Source organism: Sinocyclocheilus grahami, unplaced genomic scaffold, assembly GCF_001515645.1.
Source record: "Sinocyclocheilus grahami isolate Dianchi unplaced genomic scaffold, SAMN03320097.WGS_v1.1 scaffold1.1, whole genome shotgun sequence".
In the NCBI taxonomy this organism is placed as follows: domain Eukaryota; kingdom Metazoa; phylum Chordata; class Actinopteri; order Cypriniformes; family Cyprinidae; genus Sinocyclocheilus; species Sinocyclocheilus grahami.
In genome coordinates this window covers 1,161,507-1,181,611 of record NW_015505180.1, presented here as the reverse complement: position 1 = coordinate 1,181,611, position 20,105 = coordinate 1,161,507, and the positions used below count along the sequence as shown (strand labels likewise).

The window sequence follows — 20,105 nt, the reverse complement described above, 5'->3', positions numbered from 1 at the left end:
ACTTGTAATATATTACCCCCCCAACACTGGTTTTAGACGACTCTAGCAAGTATAATTAATTTGTGGAAACAAAAGGGGCTTTTGATATAATTTATGTGCGTACATATTTTAACCACATGAAAATAATGTACAATGTTCGTGACAATAAAAGAACCGAAAGAAATCACAATTCGTGTCTAATTGACCGAGTCTTTTATTTTGGAAAAATCTGATTATTGGGTGATGCAGTAATATCGTCATCTATAATAACCGCGAAATTAAAATCGAAACCCTCCTTTTCTGTGATTAGAGTTCAGGTTAGAATGTCGCCGCGTGAACTTACCCGGACCTGGGTCCATCCATGCTTCAGCCTGTTGTCCTCCCGCTGTTCCTTCCCAAATGAGCCCCCAAATGAGGTGGGGACTCACCTTCTCTCTCACTATCCGAGGCCAGAAGCACGGGCCGCTGACGAGGTCCTGTCGTGGGCCTACTTCTTCGGCGGCCCCCTCCTGGGCTGGCAGGCTGCATAGCCGTGGCCAGCAGGCTGTCAAACCCTGGCCAGTATCTCCCGATCAGCACGGGGACGGGAAGATCCTTCATGACCCCGACTTCCACCGGCCAGGCGCCGGGACACGCTGCGGGACGCTGATGAAGCTTCAATATTTATATTGTCTGCATGTCATGTGCAGGGCTGGGTAAATTATTTTGTGCATTAACTGCATTTGTTATATTGCTGCTTTAGAACTGCTTCATTTTTTAAAACTATGTGCAAACGCTGCAGGTTCCCTGCTGAAAAAAACAGCATATGCTGGTTAGGTAGGTTTTGAAGCATGGTTGCTGGTTTGAGCTGGTTTAAAGCTGGTCCTTAGCTGGTCCTGAGCTGGTTTAAGCTGGTCATGTGCTGGTCCTAAGCTGGTCCTAAGTAACTTGCTCCTGCTCAGGACCAGCACATGACCAGCTAAGGACCAGCTTAAACCTGCTCAAACCAGCAGCCATGCTTCAAAACCTACCTAAAAAGCATATGCTGCTTTTTTCAACAGGGTTGCCACGACCAAATAAAATAATAATTCGTTATAGCTAGCTATCTAGTTGAAAAGACTATCACAACTGTATCACAGTTTTAATTCTCTTTCTTTCATTTTAATACACTTTTATCGAAAAACTATTGAAAGTAGCCATTCTTTCCGTTGAGGGGGGAAGGAGGGGGGGGGGGGGGGGGGGGGGGGGGCACAAGTGTTGTGGGTTAGTAAACGGGTTAATATTGAAAGTAACAATGTTTAGTGATTGTAACGTTAAGAGTTTAAACTGTACACTTTTACAGGTAAAAGTAACTTAAATTTTACGCTGTTACTTGTAAAAGTATCATGCTGTTTCATCTCCTGAAAGAGGGACTAAACTGTTGCAATTGTACGCCATTATTTTCTTCTTTTGCAGTGTTATTAGTGGCTGGTAGCAGGACGTACAAGGTCACAGGCCAATTTCACCTTTGTGATCCATGGTGGAAGGTAACCTGCAGAGTTAACCGTGGCAGGCACAGGTTTTTTACCCTCTGCTCCAGCTATCCCTCCTATAGTCTCCGCACCAATCTGAGATCAGAGGGCCGGTCACTATCTCTTTTTCTTAAAGAGTGTGAGGCAAACCCTCTGTTTGTTAACATGTTTATGGAGTGGTTGCCCAATGACACAGACGTGGAGCCTGTCAATATGCTGGACGTCCTGAAGGATTTTGAAGTTTCAGCACCAGAGCATAAAGCTGTGGCTGAACAGCTCAAATCAAATGTCATTAACTCAGGTTGAACCACACATATCACCTACTTTCATAGCCCTAAAAACTATTTATTTCTTCCATTCAATAATTTCCTGAAGAACCACTCCAACCAATTACAACTAGGCAAAGCAAGAGCTGAATAAACAATGTTTAATGTCCAAAAACACATTGATTCTACAGACATAAAAATATATATATTACATTTTTTTTAATGAAATTATTTAATTGTTAATTACATTTAATAATACATTATTTGAAAATGTTATCAAAATAACATTATAAAATATATTTTATTATTTTTTTTATCATATTTTAATATTATAAGTATTAATTTGTAGTAAATTAATATCTATTACATTTATTTCAAATGGTTGAAAGGTGTATTGTTCACTTGTCATATGAACATCCAGTCATTGATGATACTGAATTAAGTTTCGTACACTCTAGTTACACAAAACAACTCTTGGTTCATTTCATGCCTGACATGACTGTAAGTAATGAGTAATTAGTTACAGTAAGTGATTTTAAAAATTATGTTACTGTGCTTGTCCCTGTTAATTTTGTCCTAAAACACAGTTGCTTGGACACGTGTGAGAGTTGCCAGCATGTACCCTCAAATCATGAAATACTTCCCAACATTGCTGCCAGGCCAGTTTATGGACATAATAAGCACTGGAAAGATGAAAAACACACAGGACACCACTGAAGAAACTCCACAGCAGCAGAGTAACAGACTTATTGGAGAATCTAGAGAAGTTAATTGAGAATGATATTTGGAAGTTGGGCTTCAGCTATGTAAGCGCATAGCTGTAATTATTTTGTTAAAATTATGTTACTGTGCTTGTCCCTGTTAATTTTGTCCTAAAACACAGTTGCTTGGACACGTGTGAGAGTTGCCAGCATGTACCCTCAAATCATGAAATACTTCCCAACATTGCTGCCAGGCCAGTTTATGGTGATAATAAGGACACCACTGAAGAAACTCCACAGCAGCAGAGTAACACAGACTTATTGGAGAATCTAGAGAAGTTAATTGAGAATGATATTTGGAAGTTGGGCTTCAGCTATGTAAGCGCATAGCTGTAATTATTTTGTTGTACATCCTAGAGCTTTCAAGCTTAACTCACCTTGGCACAATCTTTTAGTCTGTTCAGTCTAGCCTGTCGGTCTATTCAATGGCTTTCTTTCTTTAGTCTTTTGCTATTGCTGAAACGTTTTTAATTTTATCCATTGTTTGATATCTTTTTGATTTGACTGGCACTTCAGTGTTATCATATTTTCAACAGATCATGTTTAAAGAATTCCGTATGATCAGATGTGAAGCAAAGATGAAGTCCTTTGAGCTTTGTAATTTGCTCAGAAGAATCCCAGAGGTGCAGCAAAATGCCTTGCAATTGTATGAGAAACTGAAACACCACTGCAGAGAAACTGGAAGCACATACATTGAACAGAAGATGCTGCTGGAGAAGATGCAACAGTGGAAAATTGCATTTGAAGGGGCCTTGTTCCTAACCGAGCAAGAGGTGCTGATAAAGGAGAACAACAATGTAAGCGCATAGCTGTAATTATTTTGTTATTGTACATCCTAGAGCTTTCAAGCTTAACTCACCTTGGCACAATCTTTTAGTCTGTTCAGTCTAGCCTGTCGGTCTATTCAATGGCTTTCTTTCTTTAGTCTTTTGCTATTGCTGAAACGTTTTTAATTTTATCCATTGTTTGATATCTTTTTGATTTGACTGGCACTTCAGTGTTATCATATTTTCAACAGATCATGTTTAAAGAATTCCGTATGATCAGATGTGAAGCAAAGATGAAGTCCTTTGAGTTTTGTAATTTGCTCAGAAGAATCCCAGAGGTGCAGCAAAATGCCTTGCAATTGTATGAGAAACTGAAACACCACTGCAGAGAAACTGGAAGCACAAACATTGAACAGAAGATGCTGCTGGAGAAGATGCAACAGTGGAAAATTGCATTTGAAGGGGCCTTGTTCCTAACCGAGCAAGAGGTGCTGATAAAGGAGAACAACCAGGTGGCACTTCACAGCCTCTTCAGCTACGAAATAGACATTGCTGAATGCTTGAGGGCCCTGGTTGAGGGAGACCCCTGGAAGATCCACTTGGATGTGAGGAAAGTTCTTCAAAGAGCTGCGATGGAGAGACTAACGGGGAAGGCTTGTGACGCAAGAACATCGACCTCAGAACAAAATGACATGGAGCAGGGGGTTGGGTGCAAGCAAAAAGATGAAGCTCAGCCAGGTTCCTCAAGCATGGACCACAATGGAGGAATGGCATCCCACTGCGATTCTTCCCAGTCCCCAGTTTCTGAGACCATCATAAAAGGAGACGACTCATATTTTGACTCAAATGACTCCACCTACTCGGACATTGATCCCTCTACTACAGAGTTAGACCCTTATCAAGTGCGAGCAGCAAAAATTATGTGCGCCATGCAATGATGTGCATGATGTGCTCCTTACTGCTCCTACAGGAAGAGCTGCTTCACTTCTTACTAAGAGAACCGGTTTCACTGCTTATATCGTGCACCAGGTATTGCCAAATTATACAGTATCCAGTACAGACAAATAACATGGATACAATGGACTCCTGCATGATGTTCCTCCTTGTTAATTTGTCTTCTTTGTTCAGGTTTTATGGAGTTTCATGAATGCAAAAAAGGATCAAAGTGGAAATCCACAAGAATGGATGTTCTCGAAGGTGCGGGTGCTGATGGTGGAGGAGGGAAGCCTGGTGTCTGTTCAGATCCTTCACTCCATTCTCAGCATGCTTACCAAACACTCAAAACTCCAGAAGTTCATCATTTTAGGTAAAGGCAAATTGCATGTATGACAGACGATAGAAATAAACAGCTATTGAACTTGATTCATTTGTTTTATGTCTGCAGGAGATGTGCGGCAACTGCCCAGCATCGGGCCTGGAAGCACGCTGTGCGATCTGTTTGAAGGACTCCAGAAGGTCCGTTGGGCCATTGAGATGCGGACCAACCATCGTGCAGAATCTGAGCTCATCGTCAGAAATGCTGTACTGTGAGCAGATAGTTTGTACTCTGAAACTTTAAAGAGCTTTCCAGAAATGTGTGTATATAGCCTCTCCCAGCTTTGGTTCCTTAGTGGTTTGCAGACTGTTGTGTGTGTGTATATGTTTTTATGCAATATGAAAAAATGTTAATGCTAATTCTTGTTTAATAACAATGACCATTATTATACAATTATTATACAGACGGTTTTTGTTATTTCCACAAACTTTCAGCATCTCAGAGATGGGTAAAAGAATGTCTTACCATCCACTGGAGTTTGATGTCATTATTAAAATGACAAATCCCTCCACAGTGCCGTCTGACAAAGGGTTCAGCTTTTGTCCAAATTAGTGAGAAAAATGATGGTAAGTGAGCCGTTTACAACACATTATTGCATGACATGTTATAATTGGAACCTCCTTGTTAATTTGTCTTCTTTGTTCAGGTTTTATGGAGTTTCATGAATGCAAAAAAGGATCAAAGTGGAAATCCACAAGAATGGATGTTCTCGAAGGTGCGGGTGCTGATGGTGGAGGAGGGAAGCCTGGTGTCTGTTCAGATCCTTCACTCCATTCTCAGCATGCTTACCAAACACTCATAACTCCAGAAGTTCATCATTTTAGGTAAAGGCAAATTGCATGTATGACAGACGATAGAAATAAACAGCTATTGAACTTGATTCATTTGTTTTATGTCTGCAGGAGATGTGCGGCAACTGCCCAGCATCTGGCCTGGAAGCACGCTGTGCGATCTGTTTGAAGGACTCCAGAAGGTCCGTTGGGCCATTGAGATGCGGACCAACCATCGTGCAGAATCTGAGCTCATCGTCAGAAATGCTGTACTGTGAGCAGATAGTTTGTACTCTGAAACTTTAAAGAGCTTTCCAGAAATGTGTGTATATAGCCTCTCCCAGCTTTGGTTCCTTAGTGGTTTGCAGACTGTTGTGTGTGTATATGTTTTTATGCAATATGAACAAATGTTAATGCTAATTCTTGTTTAATAACAATGACCATTATTATACAATTATTATACAGACGGTTTTTGTTATTTCCACAAACTTTCAGCATCTCAGAGATGGGTAAAAGAATGTCTTACCATCCACTGGAGTTTGATGCCATTATTAAAATGACAAATCCCTCCACAGTGCCGTCTGACAAAGGGTTCAGCTTTTGTCCAAATTAGTGAGAAAAATGATGGTAAGTGAGCCGTTTACAACACATTATTGCATGACATGTTATAATTGGAATGGCATGAAATGTTTTGCACTCAGGTCATATATGCTACATACTGAAGAATTGTATGTAATTGTTTCCTGATAGATTTATACATTGTGCCTCAGATGCAAAACTAGTTTAGCCAATTGGAAGAGCTTACGTTGCCCATGAAGGAATTACGAATTAAATTATTTGTTGATTACTGTTGGAAAATGTTAAAGTTGTCTCCGCTCTAATGAGCGAATCTGGAATTGAAATATTTATTTGATGTGCATTGTAAATATGTTTTTGTGCTTAGCTCTCGAGGAAGCCATTGAATTCTTACTCGAGAAAGCTCCTGGACTCAAAGATCATAGATCATCACAGATTGTGGCATTTATGAGGTAAGACCTCATTCAAAGATTTGTAAATATAGTGATATTGAGGTTAAGATATTGAGGAAATCTTAAATCACATTAGACAGAATTAATTATTACATTTAATTCATTTTTGTTGCTCAAAGGGAAACATAAAACGTGGAAACAACCATATGTAAACAGTATGTTGCTCACTGATGAGGATTTTTAACACTGATCATCACTGCTCCAATTTCAAACACCCAATTTGGCTCACTTTGTTATTGCCTACAACTAAAAACTTGCATCACAACTAAGTGTAATTGGTCCTAAATGAGTGAGCTGTATGGTAACCTAGAATTATTGCTTTTGCTTACAGGAAGGACTGTCATGATGTTCCTCCTTGTTAATTTGTCTTCTTTGTTCAGGTTTTATGGAGTTTCATGAATGCAAAAAAGGATCAAAGTGGAAATCCACAAGAATGGATGTACTTGAAGGTGCGGGTGCTGATGGTGGAGGAGGGAAGCCTGGTGTCTGTTCAGATCCTTCACTCCATTCTCAGCATGCTTACCAAACACTCAAAACTCCAGAAGTTCATCATTTTAGGTAAAGGCAAATTGCATGTATGACAGACGATAGAAATAAACAGCTATTGAACTTGATTCATTTGTTTTATGTCTGCAGGAGATGTGCGGCAACTGCCCAGCATCGGGCCTGGAAGCACGCTGTGCGATCTGTTTGAAGGACTCCAGAAGGTCCGTTGGGCCATTGAGATGCGGACCAACCATCGTGCAGAATCTGAGCTCATCGTCAGAAATGCTGTACTGTGAGCAGATAGTTTGTACTCTGAAACTTTAAAGAGCTTTCCAGAAATGTGTGTATATAGCCTCTCCCAGCTTTGGTTCCTTAGTGGTTTGCAGACTGTTGTGTGTGTATATGTTTTTATGCAATATGAAAAAATGTTAATGCTAATTCTTGTTTAATAACAATGACCATTATTATACAATTATTATACAGACGGTTTTTGTTATTTCCACAAACTTTCAGCATCTCAGAGATGGGTAAAAGAATGTCTTACCATCCACTGGAGTTTGATGCCATTATTAAAATGACAAATCCCTCCACAGTGCCGTCTGACAAAGGGTTCAGCTTTTGTCCAAATTAGTGAGAAAAATGATGGTAAGTGAGCCGTTTACAACACATTATTGCATGACATGTTATAATTGGAATGGCATGAAATGTTTTGCACTCAGGTCATATATGCTACATACTGAAGAATTGTATGTAATTGTTTCCTGATAGATTTATACATTGTGCCTCAGATGCAAAACTAGTTTAGCCAATTGGAAGAGCTTACGTTGCCCATGAAGGAATTACGAATTAAATTATTTGTTGATTACTGTTGGAAAATGTTAAAGTTGTCTCCGCTCTAATGAGCGAATCTGGAATTGAAATATTTATTTGATGTGCATTGTAAATATGTTTTTGTGCTTAGCTCTCGAGGAAGCCATTGAATTCTTACTCGAGAAAGCTCCTGGACTCAAAGATCATAGATCATCACAGATTGTGGCATTTATGAGGTAAGACCTCATTCAAAGATTTGTAAATATAGTGATATTGAGGTTAAGATATTGAGGAAATCTTAAATCACATTAGACAGAATTAATTATTACATTTAATTCATTTTTGTTGCTCAAAGGGAAACATAAAACGTGGAAACAACCATATGTAAACAGTATGTTGCTCACTGATGAGGATTTTTAACACTGATCATCACTGCTCCAATTTCAAACACCCAATTTGGCTCACTTTGTTATTGCCTACAACTAAAAAACTTGCATCACAACTAAGTGTAATTGGTCCTAAATGAGTGAGCTGTATGGTAACCTAGAATTATTGCTTTTGCTTACAGGAAGGACTGTCAGGAGATCAATGAGCTTTGCTGCAATCATTATTCGCATCATTCTACAATGCAAGTAAAAACCTAATACTTCCACTTTTACTACCTTCATTTGTTCTCTTTTTAACTATGTATTTGATTTCCTTTTAGGACTCGCGAAAAAAAATTCAGTTTTTAAATGGGGGATAAAGTTTGCTGCTCAAAGAATGGCTACATCTCAGATAAAGATGATGAGAACATGCAAGAAGAGCCTGCATATGATGCTGCTGGAACTTCCCAAGATATTCCAAGTACCCAAAGAAAAAATTAACGGATGAAAGAGAACAGAGAAAGAATGTGCAACAGGGAAATTTTCTTCATTATAGCGGTGAAGTGTTTTGTGAAAAATGTCTTGATTTGATGCTTTATTGTGGTTTTGCAATGCCAAAAAGCCTTTTAATCTGAAATATCTGATATTAAAGTAAACTGACATTTGCTAGGACTTGAACTTGTGAACATTTAGAGCAACTACTTGAATTTGGTTGGTGCATTTTTTTTAATGATATTTTATAACCAATCACAGGATGTAACTGAGGTGGATATGGGAGCAAGATGCAAAACAAGGTACTTGACACTAGATGATAAAAACAGCCGTGTGGTGACTTCTAACTACAGTGAGCTACAGAGAGCGTGTAAACTGCGCCATGCTTGGGCAAGAACCATTCACACCTTTCAGGTTGTTACGGGGCTGACAAGATGTGAGACGTGCGGATCCATATGCAAGCTTTATTCACATCAGAGGAGGTCAGAAACACAGGCAGGGTCAAACAGGTATATGACGGGCAAGACACAAGAATAGTCCTAGGGCTAGCGTAGGTCAACGATAAGCAAACAGAATCAAAAGGGGCACGACTAGATGCGAGAGGCAATGAAAATGGAAAGGGTGACCTCTGATGGCTAGCAGACGGAAGTTCATGGACCGGATTCGTGACACAGCTGGCAGCATGTATACACTGCAGTGACGGTCAGAAGCGCACGTATGTGGTGGGTAGAGAGCGTAAGCTAAAAAGAGCCATCGTGAAAAAGATCACCCCTCCCAACACACGATTGCGAGGCCGTGTCAAGGAGATAGTTGCTCAGCAAGGTCCTAAAGACTCTTTCGCTCAATCTGACTGCAGACAGAGTCAAGTGGAGACCCCTGTGAATCATGGGCCTTCACAGTCCACACCAGGGGCCTCAAAGCGGCCTACTCAGTCAGACCCCTGCACTACACCGAGCAAACTTATGAAGGTAACAGAGTAAAACATCTGTAAATAATGAAAAGTACACTGATAATTGCTTTTAACATTCTGTGACCTGCTCTTGCTCTAGCAAACCACTTCAGAAGAGCCTCTGTTAGACAGCGCAAGCCCCAAATCTCACAGCGAGGAGCTTCCTTGAGAAGATAAGCATTCTCACAAGGAACTTGTATGGAGTTAATTATGAATGATTTTCAATTACAAAGCAGACAGAAAGGGTAGTGGCATCAACCAAAATCTGAGACCACACTGATTCAAGATCTAATTTAAACCTGGAAATACAAATATTCAGGAATTTGAAAAGCTATTAAAACAAATATGCTGTAAATTGAACGGAAGCTGTTTAAGATTCTGCACTATTTCTAATTCATGTCATTATATAACAAGTTTTCTATTTAGTATTGTTAACTTTCTGAAACTAGTTAGACTTAACAATGTGTTTGTATAATTGGTTGTTATTGACATTAGCAGTGCCAAATATTAATCATGCGATCAATGTGCTTTCTGTGTTTTTTTTAAAGTTTGAATTATGCCTTATTTCCTTTTTATTATTCATCAAGAACATATTACAATATCATGTATTGTTCTCACTTCTGCATCCTCATCTATTCTACCTTTTGACTGTAGACACTAATTGTTTTTGATGGCCTGTTTTGTTTTATTGTTACTTTAAGCCTGAAGCGTGTAATGGCATGTGCACGTCTAACATTTTAACGCAATTATCAATCCATACTGATTAGGAGTAGTTAAAATAATTTCTGACATATTTGATCTATACACTGGTATTTCACGCAATCTTTGATGATAGGTCTGTTGACGCAGCACGCAAACTGCGTGACTTATATTTTGGCGTGATGTGATTGGCTGTTGTTGACAGTGTCATGGGTCAAGAAATGAACCTCGAACTGCCGAAACCTAACGTTAACTTAACTGACTTTAGTCAGCACGAGTCGACATGGCGCTGCAGAGTCCCACCGCTGGATTTAAAACCATAACTGGTTACATTTTACCAGAACGTCACGCTGTACAGTCAAACCAAGAAGACGTTTCAGAAAGTGAAGAGGAAGAGGAGGGAATACAGCCCGAGTTTCTGGACATGAAAGAGATGGACTGTGTCTCATCTGGGGGAAACATGTTTAAGTCTTCCGTGTCAGCGTCAAAAGAAGGTAGAACAACACATTTACTTACAAACGTTTGTTACTCTTTGGTTGTGTTTTGGTTTTTGAGCAGATGAAACCGTTTTTGCAGCAGTATCACTAACCTAACAAGTAAACATAGTTGTGTATAGAAAATACATAAAACATGTTTACAGTTTACTTTGCTGGACATAACCATGTTTACATTTTTCAGGGTTATTTTACATTGTCATAAGAAACAAAGTATCAATTTTCGCACTTTCGGTGGTAATTTGGGAGCAAAAGTATTCATAAGTTATAATACAAATTTTATACTTTTTGCATTTTATATGATCTATTCGCGTGGACTGTTGCCTTGTATGACATTTTGTTTGTCACTTTCAAGCATGTTTGCTTAAGTTGTAATTTATTCTCTAAAATTGTTATTATATTTTCCTATATTGTAAAATAATTGTATTTAAAAGCTATAAAGTTTTATATTTTGAATTACCTGTGAACGCCAAAATGAGTATGGCACATCACTGACCTGCAAGTAGTGATATATTTATTTTTCATTTACATCGTTACAAGTAACAAAGTAAACCTATTTTGCAAACATAATCATATTTACAGGTTACAAGCAAAAGAAGCCAGTTATCGTATTTAATTTACAGATTGTTGTTAGTAAAAACAACCATGTTTAGTACAATTCACACTGTTATGTCTAATCAGTTTACACTGTTTCAATTAAAATCAACTTATTGTGTCTCACAGAAGTGAAGCTTATATGAAACACACACACTCTCTCTCTCTTTCTCTCTCTCTCTCACACACACACACACACACACACACACATAGTCTTTGTTTAGAGACCTAAATGCTTCATGCATGTCTTATCCTCTTCTTTTGCAGTGCCATTCATGGCTGGTAATAAGATGTACCAGGTTGAGGGCCGTTTTCCCCTCCAGGATCCCTGGTGGGAAGTAACCTGTACAATTCGCCAAGGCCTGCACAAAAATGTAGTCAAAGGCTTCCCCTTCTACAGGCTCCGCACTGATCTAGGATCAGAGGGCCGGTCACTTGTGTCTCTTTTTCTTACAGCATGTAAGGCACAACCTGACTTTGTTAACATGTTTATAGAGTGGTTGCCCAATGACAGACACGTGGACCCTGCCAATGTGCTGGACGTCCTGCAGGATTTTGAAGATTCATCTCCTGAGAATAAAGCTGTGGCTGAACAGCTCAAGTCAAAAGTCAATCACTCAGGTTGGAAAATGTATACCATGTTTGCTTATATAATTTGCATAACACATAAAACAAAGCTGTCTTTGAAGTGATTTTTGGTAGAATATTACATTTTGCAATATGCAATTCGAAAAATATGTTTTATCATAAAACAAAGGCACCGAAGACCCTGGGCACAGCCAGATCTGAAGTAACTTCCTAGACCTTAAAATAAACTTCTGCATGCATATTTAAGTATGAAAAGGTGAAACTGAAGTCATAACCACATCCTTGTTCTTTAAGTTTCTTGGACACATGTGAGAGTTGCCAGCTTGTACCCTGAAATCATGAAATACTTACCAACATTGCTGCCAGGCCAGTTTATGGACATAATAAACAAAGGAAGGATAGAACACATGCCGGAAACTTCCAAAAAAGATGATCCTACTACACAAGAACAGAACAATACAAATGTATTGGCCAAACTTGAGGAGCTCATTAAGACTGATGTTTGGAAGTTGGGCTTCAGTTATGTAAGATTGCTTCCTGGGATCCTGGTTGTTTGGTTTTAAATCGTAAGCTCACATTATTTCCTTCACTGTTTGGTATTGTTTAATATGAATATTTGTCAAACTTTTTCAACAGATCATGTTTAAAGAATTACACCTGATCCGGTGTGAAGCACAAATGGAGGCCTTCAAGCATTGTCATTTATTTTGGAGTATCCCGGTGGTGCAACGTAACGCTTTGCTGTTGTATACAGAACTGAAGAGACACTGCAGAGCGACTGGCAGCACATACGCTGACCGCGAGAAGCTGGAGAAGAAGATATCGCGTGAGACGGGACATCAGGGTGCCTGGGAAGCTTTAGGTTTTCTTGTGGAGCAGGGGGTTCTGATAAGAGAGGGCGACAGGGTGGCACTTCGGAACCTCTTTGGCTACGAGAAAGGCATTGCTGAATTCTTAAGGGCCCTGGTTGAGGGAGACCCCTGGAAGATCCACTTGGATGTGAGAGAGGTTCTTCGCGAAGCTCACCTGGATAGATTAAGGGCGAAGGCCCGTGAAAAACACAGTATGACTCGTTTGAGGATATCTAAGGCTGATGCAAAAACATCAGTCTCAGAAGCACAAAATGACATTGTTCAGGAGGTTGGGTTTGAGCAGATAGATCCTGCTTTTGCCCAGCCTGGTACTTTAAGCATGGTCCACAGTGGAGGAATGCCAACATGTAATTCTCCTCAGTCCTATGAATTTACAAAGCTCACTATTAAAGAGGAAAGTATAATTTCAGACTCCTCAAATGACTCCACCTACTTTGATATTGATCCCTCTACTATAGAGTTAGACCCTGATCAATTGCGAGCAGCAGAAATGATGTGCGCCAACCCGGTGACGGTTATCAGTGGGAAAGGGGGTTGTGGGAAAACCACAGTGGTCAGCCTGGTGTTTAAGGCGGCCATGGAGCAACAGACAAGTGACAGGGAAGAGGTGCTGAAGGCCTGTGAGGACTTTCAGAATGACTCTCAGGGCTCCAGTAATGGGCTTCTGTCAGATGTTCACGAGGAGAAAAAAGAAAGTGAAGGGAGTGACAGTGATGAAAAGCCTGTTGAAGTTCTCCTCACTGCTCCTACGGGGAGAGCTGCTTCACTTCTTACCAAGAGAACAGGTTTCACTGCTTATACTATGCACCAGGTATAGTCCGCCTAACCTAACATAACCATGGCCGGACTTACCATTGGGCTTGAGTGGGCTGCAGCCCGTGGGCCCCGCCTTTTAGGGGGCCCCGCCTTTGCCCGTTTACGTTTGTTTGATTTGTTCGTTATATGCCAGTCAGAATTCAGAAATTATTAGCCGCATTTCCACTGCGCATGCAAGATCTAAACGGGCCAGCCGGGGGCACAGCTTACAACTACGACCTTCGAGGCCACAATCAAACAGCATAAACTGGTATTTATGATTATTTCACAAAGAAGGACACACGTATTGAATCGCGTCTGCACCGATTGGTTTGTTATCACATAGCTACTTTAACCCTCATCCGTCCCTCAGGTCATTTTGACCCGCCACTGGAAAAGCATGGAATTTACGAAAAAACTGTGGATTTTTTTAATTTAATTTTGTCACACTTGAGCATGGAGCGCACAAAAAAAATATAGTCGATTCGAGAATTCTAAAAAAAAGTATTACACCCACAAGTATTACATTCATTTTGACCCGGCCATAGGAATGAATGGAACGTCCGAAAAAAACAGAATTTTTTCGTTTATTAGATTTTTTTGACTATACAAAATCTGACACAATCCAGAAAAGATGCATACCCAAACAAAGAGCAGAGACTGCAGAATGTCCTCAATGCACAAAAAACTCACATATCCGCACACACACTCCCATTGAAACACATTATAGCTTGTATGATGTTTCTGCTGGGAAATGACTGTCATTGTGAATTTTTTTTTGACTTAATATGCAAATGTTCATAAAAATATCCAGAATGTAATGTGAATAAAATAAAAAATCACCAAAAAACAAAACCTGCATAATTTTTTTTTTTAAATGGACCTTTCTGTAAGCTTTCTGGACCAAAAATAAAATTAGGGTCATTTTTGGCCTTAGGATCATTTTGATATAACTTTTGTTATAGGTTCAGGAGGGACGGATGAGTTAAACAGCTCCATTAAGCCTTTAGCCCCAAAGAGCGCACATTTATATGTTCACACCTCTTTTCTTTACAGAGGAGGATTCTATATTACTATATTAATGTTCCGCTAAATTATGCGATCATCTGATGAGTTTTGAGCGCTCTCTCTTATCTTACTGCCATTACACATAGTGGGGAAGAAATGTCATCAAAATGATTTTAAATTTAAAAAAAAATAGCAATTTAATGAGTTTTTATAACAAAGCTATGCCTATGATATAGGACTTAGCCTATCACACAAACGAGAGTCTTGTTTTTTTTCGAATATCTGCACGATCGCAAATGTACAATAAGCAACAACTTACAGAGTAACTTTCAGACACAAAATTCAGTTTTGCTCCGTCAGAAAGAAAATGGAACAAACAGCAGAACCGCTGTATCTCTGAACAACAGTGTTTTGTTCCTCAGCGTTACACGGACCAGCACATGATTCAATCAGGCTATAAGTACAGTCCTTTGCAAAGTTAAATGAATCAGCTTTTTAAAGGAATCGGTTGATTCAACTCACTCATTAAGACAGTCACTTGCTGCCACCTACTGTCGGTTGTGGTTTCATAATTAAAAAAGTATCATTTCATTTTTGCAATCATTTAATATTTCTACATTAAAATGTTATATTTAAACTTAACATTTATGCACAATCCATCTATGAATTTTGTTGATAGTGATTTCATTTGATTCATTCGACTAAAAATGTTATACTAGATACAATTTGATGATAACCTTACCTGACTTAATACACATTACATTTCAACACTTACACTACATAACATTTCATAACTTAATTTTACATAACTTCACATGACTTAATACATAACATTACATTTCAACTTAACATTTTAAAACAACTTTACATACAACTTTGTATTTCACAACTTTGCATAACATTTTATAACAATGTCTTAAACTTAACTTAAACACAACAACTTTACAATACATAGTATTTCACAACATTGTATGACTTAAACTTTACATAACATTTCAGAACTTAATGTTAATTATTGTATTACATTTGTTTTTACAGTGGAACATTTTATACCATAATGTTACATAAACATAACTTTACACTACATATTTCATGACATTACATGATTTAAACCACATTTACATTTACTTAACACAACTTTAGAGTATATGACATAACATTACACTTGTATGGGCTTTGTCGCTTTTGCTGTTTTAACATATCTTCAAATAATATATATTGTGCAAATAATATAAATGTTAATTTAATTTTAGCATCTTGTAACAATTGCTATAATTATTTTGTATTAGTTACATATATCACACACACACAATAAAAAAAATCCCCCTTCTTTCAGGTTTTATGGAGTTTCATGAACACAAAAAAAGATCCAAGTGGAAATCCACAATCATGGAAGTTCTCAAATGTGCGGGTGCTGGTGGTGGACGAGGGAAGCCTGGTGTCTGTTCAGATCCTTCACTCCATTCTCAGCATGCTTACCAAACACTCAGAACTCCAGAAGTTCATCATTTTGGGTAAAGGCAAATTGCATGCATAATACTTTCTTATTTAGGGCTTATATGCAGTGTGTTTTATCGACAACATTATTCTACAGCTTAAGTAACTTTTTGTATTACTATTAAACTAAGAAAAATATTTTGTGTCTGCAGGAGATGTGAGGCAACTGCCCAGCATCGAGCCTGGAAACACACTGTGTGATCTGTTTGAAGGTCTCAGGAAGATCCAGTGGGCCATTGAGATGCAGACCAACCATCGCGCAGAATCTGAGCTCATCGTCAGAAACTCTGGACTGTGAGCAGATAGTTTGTACTCTTAAATGTTTTATGGGGTTATACAAATTTATACAAACTTCCTGGTTTTAGTTCCTTAGTGGTTTGCAGACTGTTGTGTGTGTTTATGTAATATAAACAAATGTTATTTCTCAAACCTTAGTTTATTAATTATACTGTTGTTATTTCCATAAACTTTCAGCATCTCAGAGTTGGCTAAAAAAAGGCATTACAGTCCTCTGGAGTTTGATGCCACCATAAACATGATGAGACCTTCCAAAGTGCCATCGGACAAAAGGTTTATTTTTGTCAAAATCTATGGTGAAAATGATAGATTTGGTAAGTGAGCAGTTATGAAATATGTGAATTTTTTGTTGGATTTATTATTTTTATAACACTTAATTAATATAAGCTAGGAGCTGTTGAATGATGTGTGGTATTTACACTGTGACTGTGCCTCAGAAGGACATCCACTGCATCTGCAGTAAAGGTGTGAACCTAACAGCCCATACAATTAGAATAACAAAAGAAACACACTTTGGTTTCTGTATGTCTAGCATATTGCAGGTTTTCAATGGAGAGTTCCTGAAAATACACTTCCTGTCGTCTGTGACACATTCGACACTTTGTTTGGGTCATGATCAATCAATCCAGAAGATACACAGCCATCTTCAGTACATTTCAACCCCCACAAGCACAATTAGAGTTTGAATACAATGTTGAAGTACCAAATTAAAAAAGGAAACGATCTACTACTGTCCAATAACAAAAGCTCTTACTTGACATCATTGCATGCTTTGACATTTTTTAGTATTCACTACAATAAGCAAAAATAATTTTTTGTTTGATGCATGTTTAATCATATTTTTGCTGCACAGACCTCCAGGACGCCATTACATTCTTACTTAATGAAGCTCCTGGACTAGAGGGTGATAAATTGTCACAATTTGTGGCTTTCAGGAGGTAAGACAGATTTAGCTTTGTCACACTATGCTGAGATGTCAGTCTTTTTCAGCAAATGTTGATCTTGAAGTTAAAGTTATTCTAATTGTTCACAGGATGGACTGCGAGTTGATCAATGAGCTTTGTTGCAAGCATTATTCTAAACATATCACAAGGTGTGTAAATCGAAAAATTAGTTGTCTTAGAACTAAATAAGCAGGACACTTAATTTGACTTATATTTTTATTAATATTAACATTATTTATTTTTCACTGTTTCTGTCGGTTACATTTGCAGCGGAATATTTTGGTTTTAATATTCAGTTTCATTCATTTCAGGACTCCCAAAAACAAATTGAACTTTCAACCAAAGGATAAAGTTTGCTGCACTAAGAATGGCTACGTCACAGAACATGAGAAGAAAGAAGAAGGGACTTCCTTTGATACTGCCAGAGCTGTACATGATAGCACTAGATCTTCCCATGATAATGCCGGAAACCAGAGTCAAAATGAACAGATAAAAGAGAAGAAAGAGCGACTGTGCAATGGGGAAATTTTCTTTATTAAAGATGTACTGATGTTTAATTTATCAATTTATATATGCATTTATTAATAATCCCAAAATAATGGCGTGAGAAAATAGTATTTTTATGTTTCTAAATTCTAAATGCTTGGTTCTGAGTAAGTGCATGAGTAATTATTGATTAATTTAAATTGTTCTTGTTATTCTACACCAATCACAGGATGTGACTGAGGAGGAAAGCTGGAAAAAGACACGCTACCTGACACTAGATGATGATAACGGGCGTGTGGTGACTTTTAGCTACAGGGAGCTACAGAGAGAGTGTAAACTGCGCCATGCTTGGGCAAGAACCATTCACACCTTTCAGGTACTGATGCTTTTTGTTCATCCACAGCCCCGTTCACACCTGACATTAGGATTTGTCTTAGCTTCATGCAGCTAATTGGTTTTCTCACTTTAGGGCTCAGAGGCTGAAACTATTGTGTACATTCTTGGAGACAGCAGAGCTCAAAACTGGCAGCACGTATACACTGCAGTGACACGCGGCCAGAAACGCGTGTATGTGGTGGGTAGAGAGCGTGATCTAGAAGGAGCCATCAAGAGATGGATCACCCCTCGTAACACACGGTTGTGCCATTTCGTCACAAACGTAGTTTCCCAGCAAGGTCCGGAAGACTCTTTGACTCAGTCTGCCTGCAGTCAGAGTCAAGTAGAAACTCCTGTGAACCACAATTTCGGGCCTTCACAGTCCACACCAGTGGCCTTGCAAACCCCCAGTCGCCCACAGAAGCACTCCAGACCTTCATGCGCACAAAACCTCTACGAAAGTGGACAAAGCCATCCAACTTCAAATAGCTCTTTACAAGAGGATGTGGCATTCAGTCAAACCTACTCTTGGTCGCCTATGGACAGTTGCGCTGAGCCAAGCAAAGTGCAGAATGAAAATGCATCCGAATCATCCAATCATGTTGAAGATGCAACGCTGTTAGCGGCAGTCAGCTGTTCCTCGAATGAATGCAGTAGGGGCTCTAAACGGTTAATTCTTGTGGACACCTGCAGTACGCCGACTAAACTACCAAAGGTAACAGATGCACTAGGACATCTGGAAATGATCAACAAAAAATGTGCCATTATGTAACTGTGATCAAAAATACAATTTTACTGGATGTTTGAAAGATGAAGATCTCAGATCACAGAGTTCAAAGCTTTATTTGCTATGTGCACATTGGTGCAGTGGCATGATTGTGCAGTGACAAAGAAAAATATCCAATGTATTTACACAAATAAATGATTAAATAAGCAAATAAATAAAAAGTGCAAAAAGTTGCCCGTGTAATACCAATTCAATGTGCAGAAATAACCATTTTAATGGGATGATGTGTCAGATCTTTATGTTCATAATTATAAAACTCATTGAGAATTAATTTCAAAATATGCAATATAGAAAGTCCATATGATATTATTGGAAATGTAAGTCCTATTCTAAAGATTTTTAGCTGAATGTGCATAACATTCTGTGATCTCCTCTCCAGCAAACCACTTCTGAAGAGTCTCCTCTGGGCAGCTCGAGGCTGAAGCTTCTGTCCATTACCAGTCCCAGCTCCAAATCCAGCAGGCAGCTTTTCCCAGACAGTACATGTTCTCACAGGGAACAGCCTTAAGAGTGGTCAGTGCCAGACCCAACATGCCAAAGCTGGAAATAACTTTAATTAATGCGGGTTGTTTGGTTTTTCAGGATTTGTATGAGTAAGAGTTAGCTTTTTACGTAAGGATTAATTATGAATATTTTGCTAATTTAACTCTTCTGTTATCTAAAATGGTACTTTATTGTATAACAATAATCATAAGAAAAAAAAGCTAAGAGTAACGATATCCTATTAATGAACTCTTTATAATTAAAGAATGATAAAATATGAAATCTGAAGGGCCATTTTACCATACCTATCCAAGAAAATGTTATCATATGTTGATCAGATTTGTAATTGAAGTCATAACTTGTCCTTGTTTATTACCATGTTATTTAAAAACATTTTTATGTATTTATCTCATATATTACTGGCAAGCATGTTAAGGTACAAACATGTTATGCGGGATAAAAAAAATAAAAAAAAATCCCTTCTGTGTTTATATAATGTAAATCACAAATCTATCAGGGCCAGGGTAATGTTTTGATTCTAGGCCGAAGAGTCCAGGAGGCCTTAATATCTGTTAGGGTGCACTTTAAAATCTCATTAAGGTTTGATCGGTCATTGTATTGTTATTGTTGGCATAATTTCACTTTTTATTGAAAGCCTGAAGCATGTGACAGGTTTATTTCAAAAGCTCACTTAACAATAACAATAAA

The 20,105-nt window shown here is 38.5% G+C and overlaps 3 protein-coding genes and 1 long non-coding RNA gene across 6 annotated transcripts; all 4 read left to right on the top strand.

Moving 5' to 3' along the window:
• Positions 1–1,343: 1,343 nt before the first annotated feature.
• LOC107590792 (DNA helicase B-like) lies at positions 1,344–2,527 on the top strand. The gene is made up of 2 exons (XM_016279734.1): positions 1,344–1,770; positions 2,323–2,527. Exons 1-2 carry the CDS (start codon positions 1,344–1,346, stop codon positions 2,508–2,510), a joined length of 615 nt encoding a protein of 204 aa, XP_016135220.1. The 3' UTR covers positions 2,511–2,527.
• Positions 2,513–4,793, top strand: LOC107590698 (DNA helicase B-like). The gene is made up of 7 exons (XM_016279636.1): positions 2,513–2,541; positions 2,619–2,814; positions 3,033–3,293; positions 3,776–4,185; positions 4,238–4,292; positions 4,392–4,569; positions 4,648–4,793. The coding sequence occupies exons 1-7, from the start codon at positions 2,513–2,515 to the stop codon at positions 4,791–4,793; spliced, it is 1,275 nt and encodes a 424-aa protein (XP_016135122.1).
• Positions 4,794–7,381: 2,588 nt separating this feature from the next.
• Positions 7,382–8,301, top strand: LOC107594815 (uncharacterized). Its single transcript, XR_001610200.1, has 3 exons — positions 7,382–7,507; positions 7,824–7,908; positions 8,241–8,301. It is a non-coding gene; the product is annotated as an uncharacterized lncRNA (long non-coding RNA).
• Positions 8,302–10,397: 2,096 nt separating this feature from the next.
• Positions 10,398–19,586, top strand: LOC107558247 (DNA helicase B-like). 3 transcript variants are annotated; one of them, XM_016243640.1, is made up of 13 exons: positions 10,398–10,671; positions 11,533–11,639; positions 11,761–11,886; positions 12,490–13,536; positions 15,865–16,042; positions 16,178–16,319; positions 16,500–16,636; positions 17,176–17,260; positions 17,356–17,415; positions 17,578–17,809; positions 17,982–18,128; positions 18,222–18,842; positions 19,294–19,586. In XM_016243640.1, exons 1-13 carry the CDS (start codon positions 10,461–10,463, stop codon positions 19,420–19,422), a joined length of 3,222 nt encoding a protein of 1,073 aa, XP_016099126.1. In that variant the 5' UTR covers positions 10,398–10,460; the 3' UTR covers positions 19,423–19,586. The 3 variants fall into 3 exon arrangements, with proteins under 3 accessions (XP_016099126.1, XP_016097705.1, XP_016098398.1); XM_016242219.1 differs by adding an exon at positions 12,148–12,377 and having other exon boundaries at positions 11,533–11,886; XM_016242912.1 differs by having other exon boundaries at positions 11,533–11,886; positions 12,608–13,536.
• The last annotated feature ends 519 nt before the right edge of the window (positions 19,587–20,105 follow it).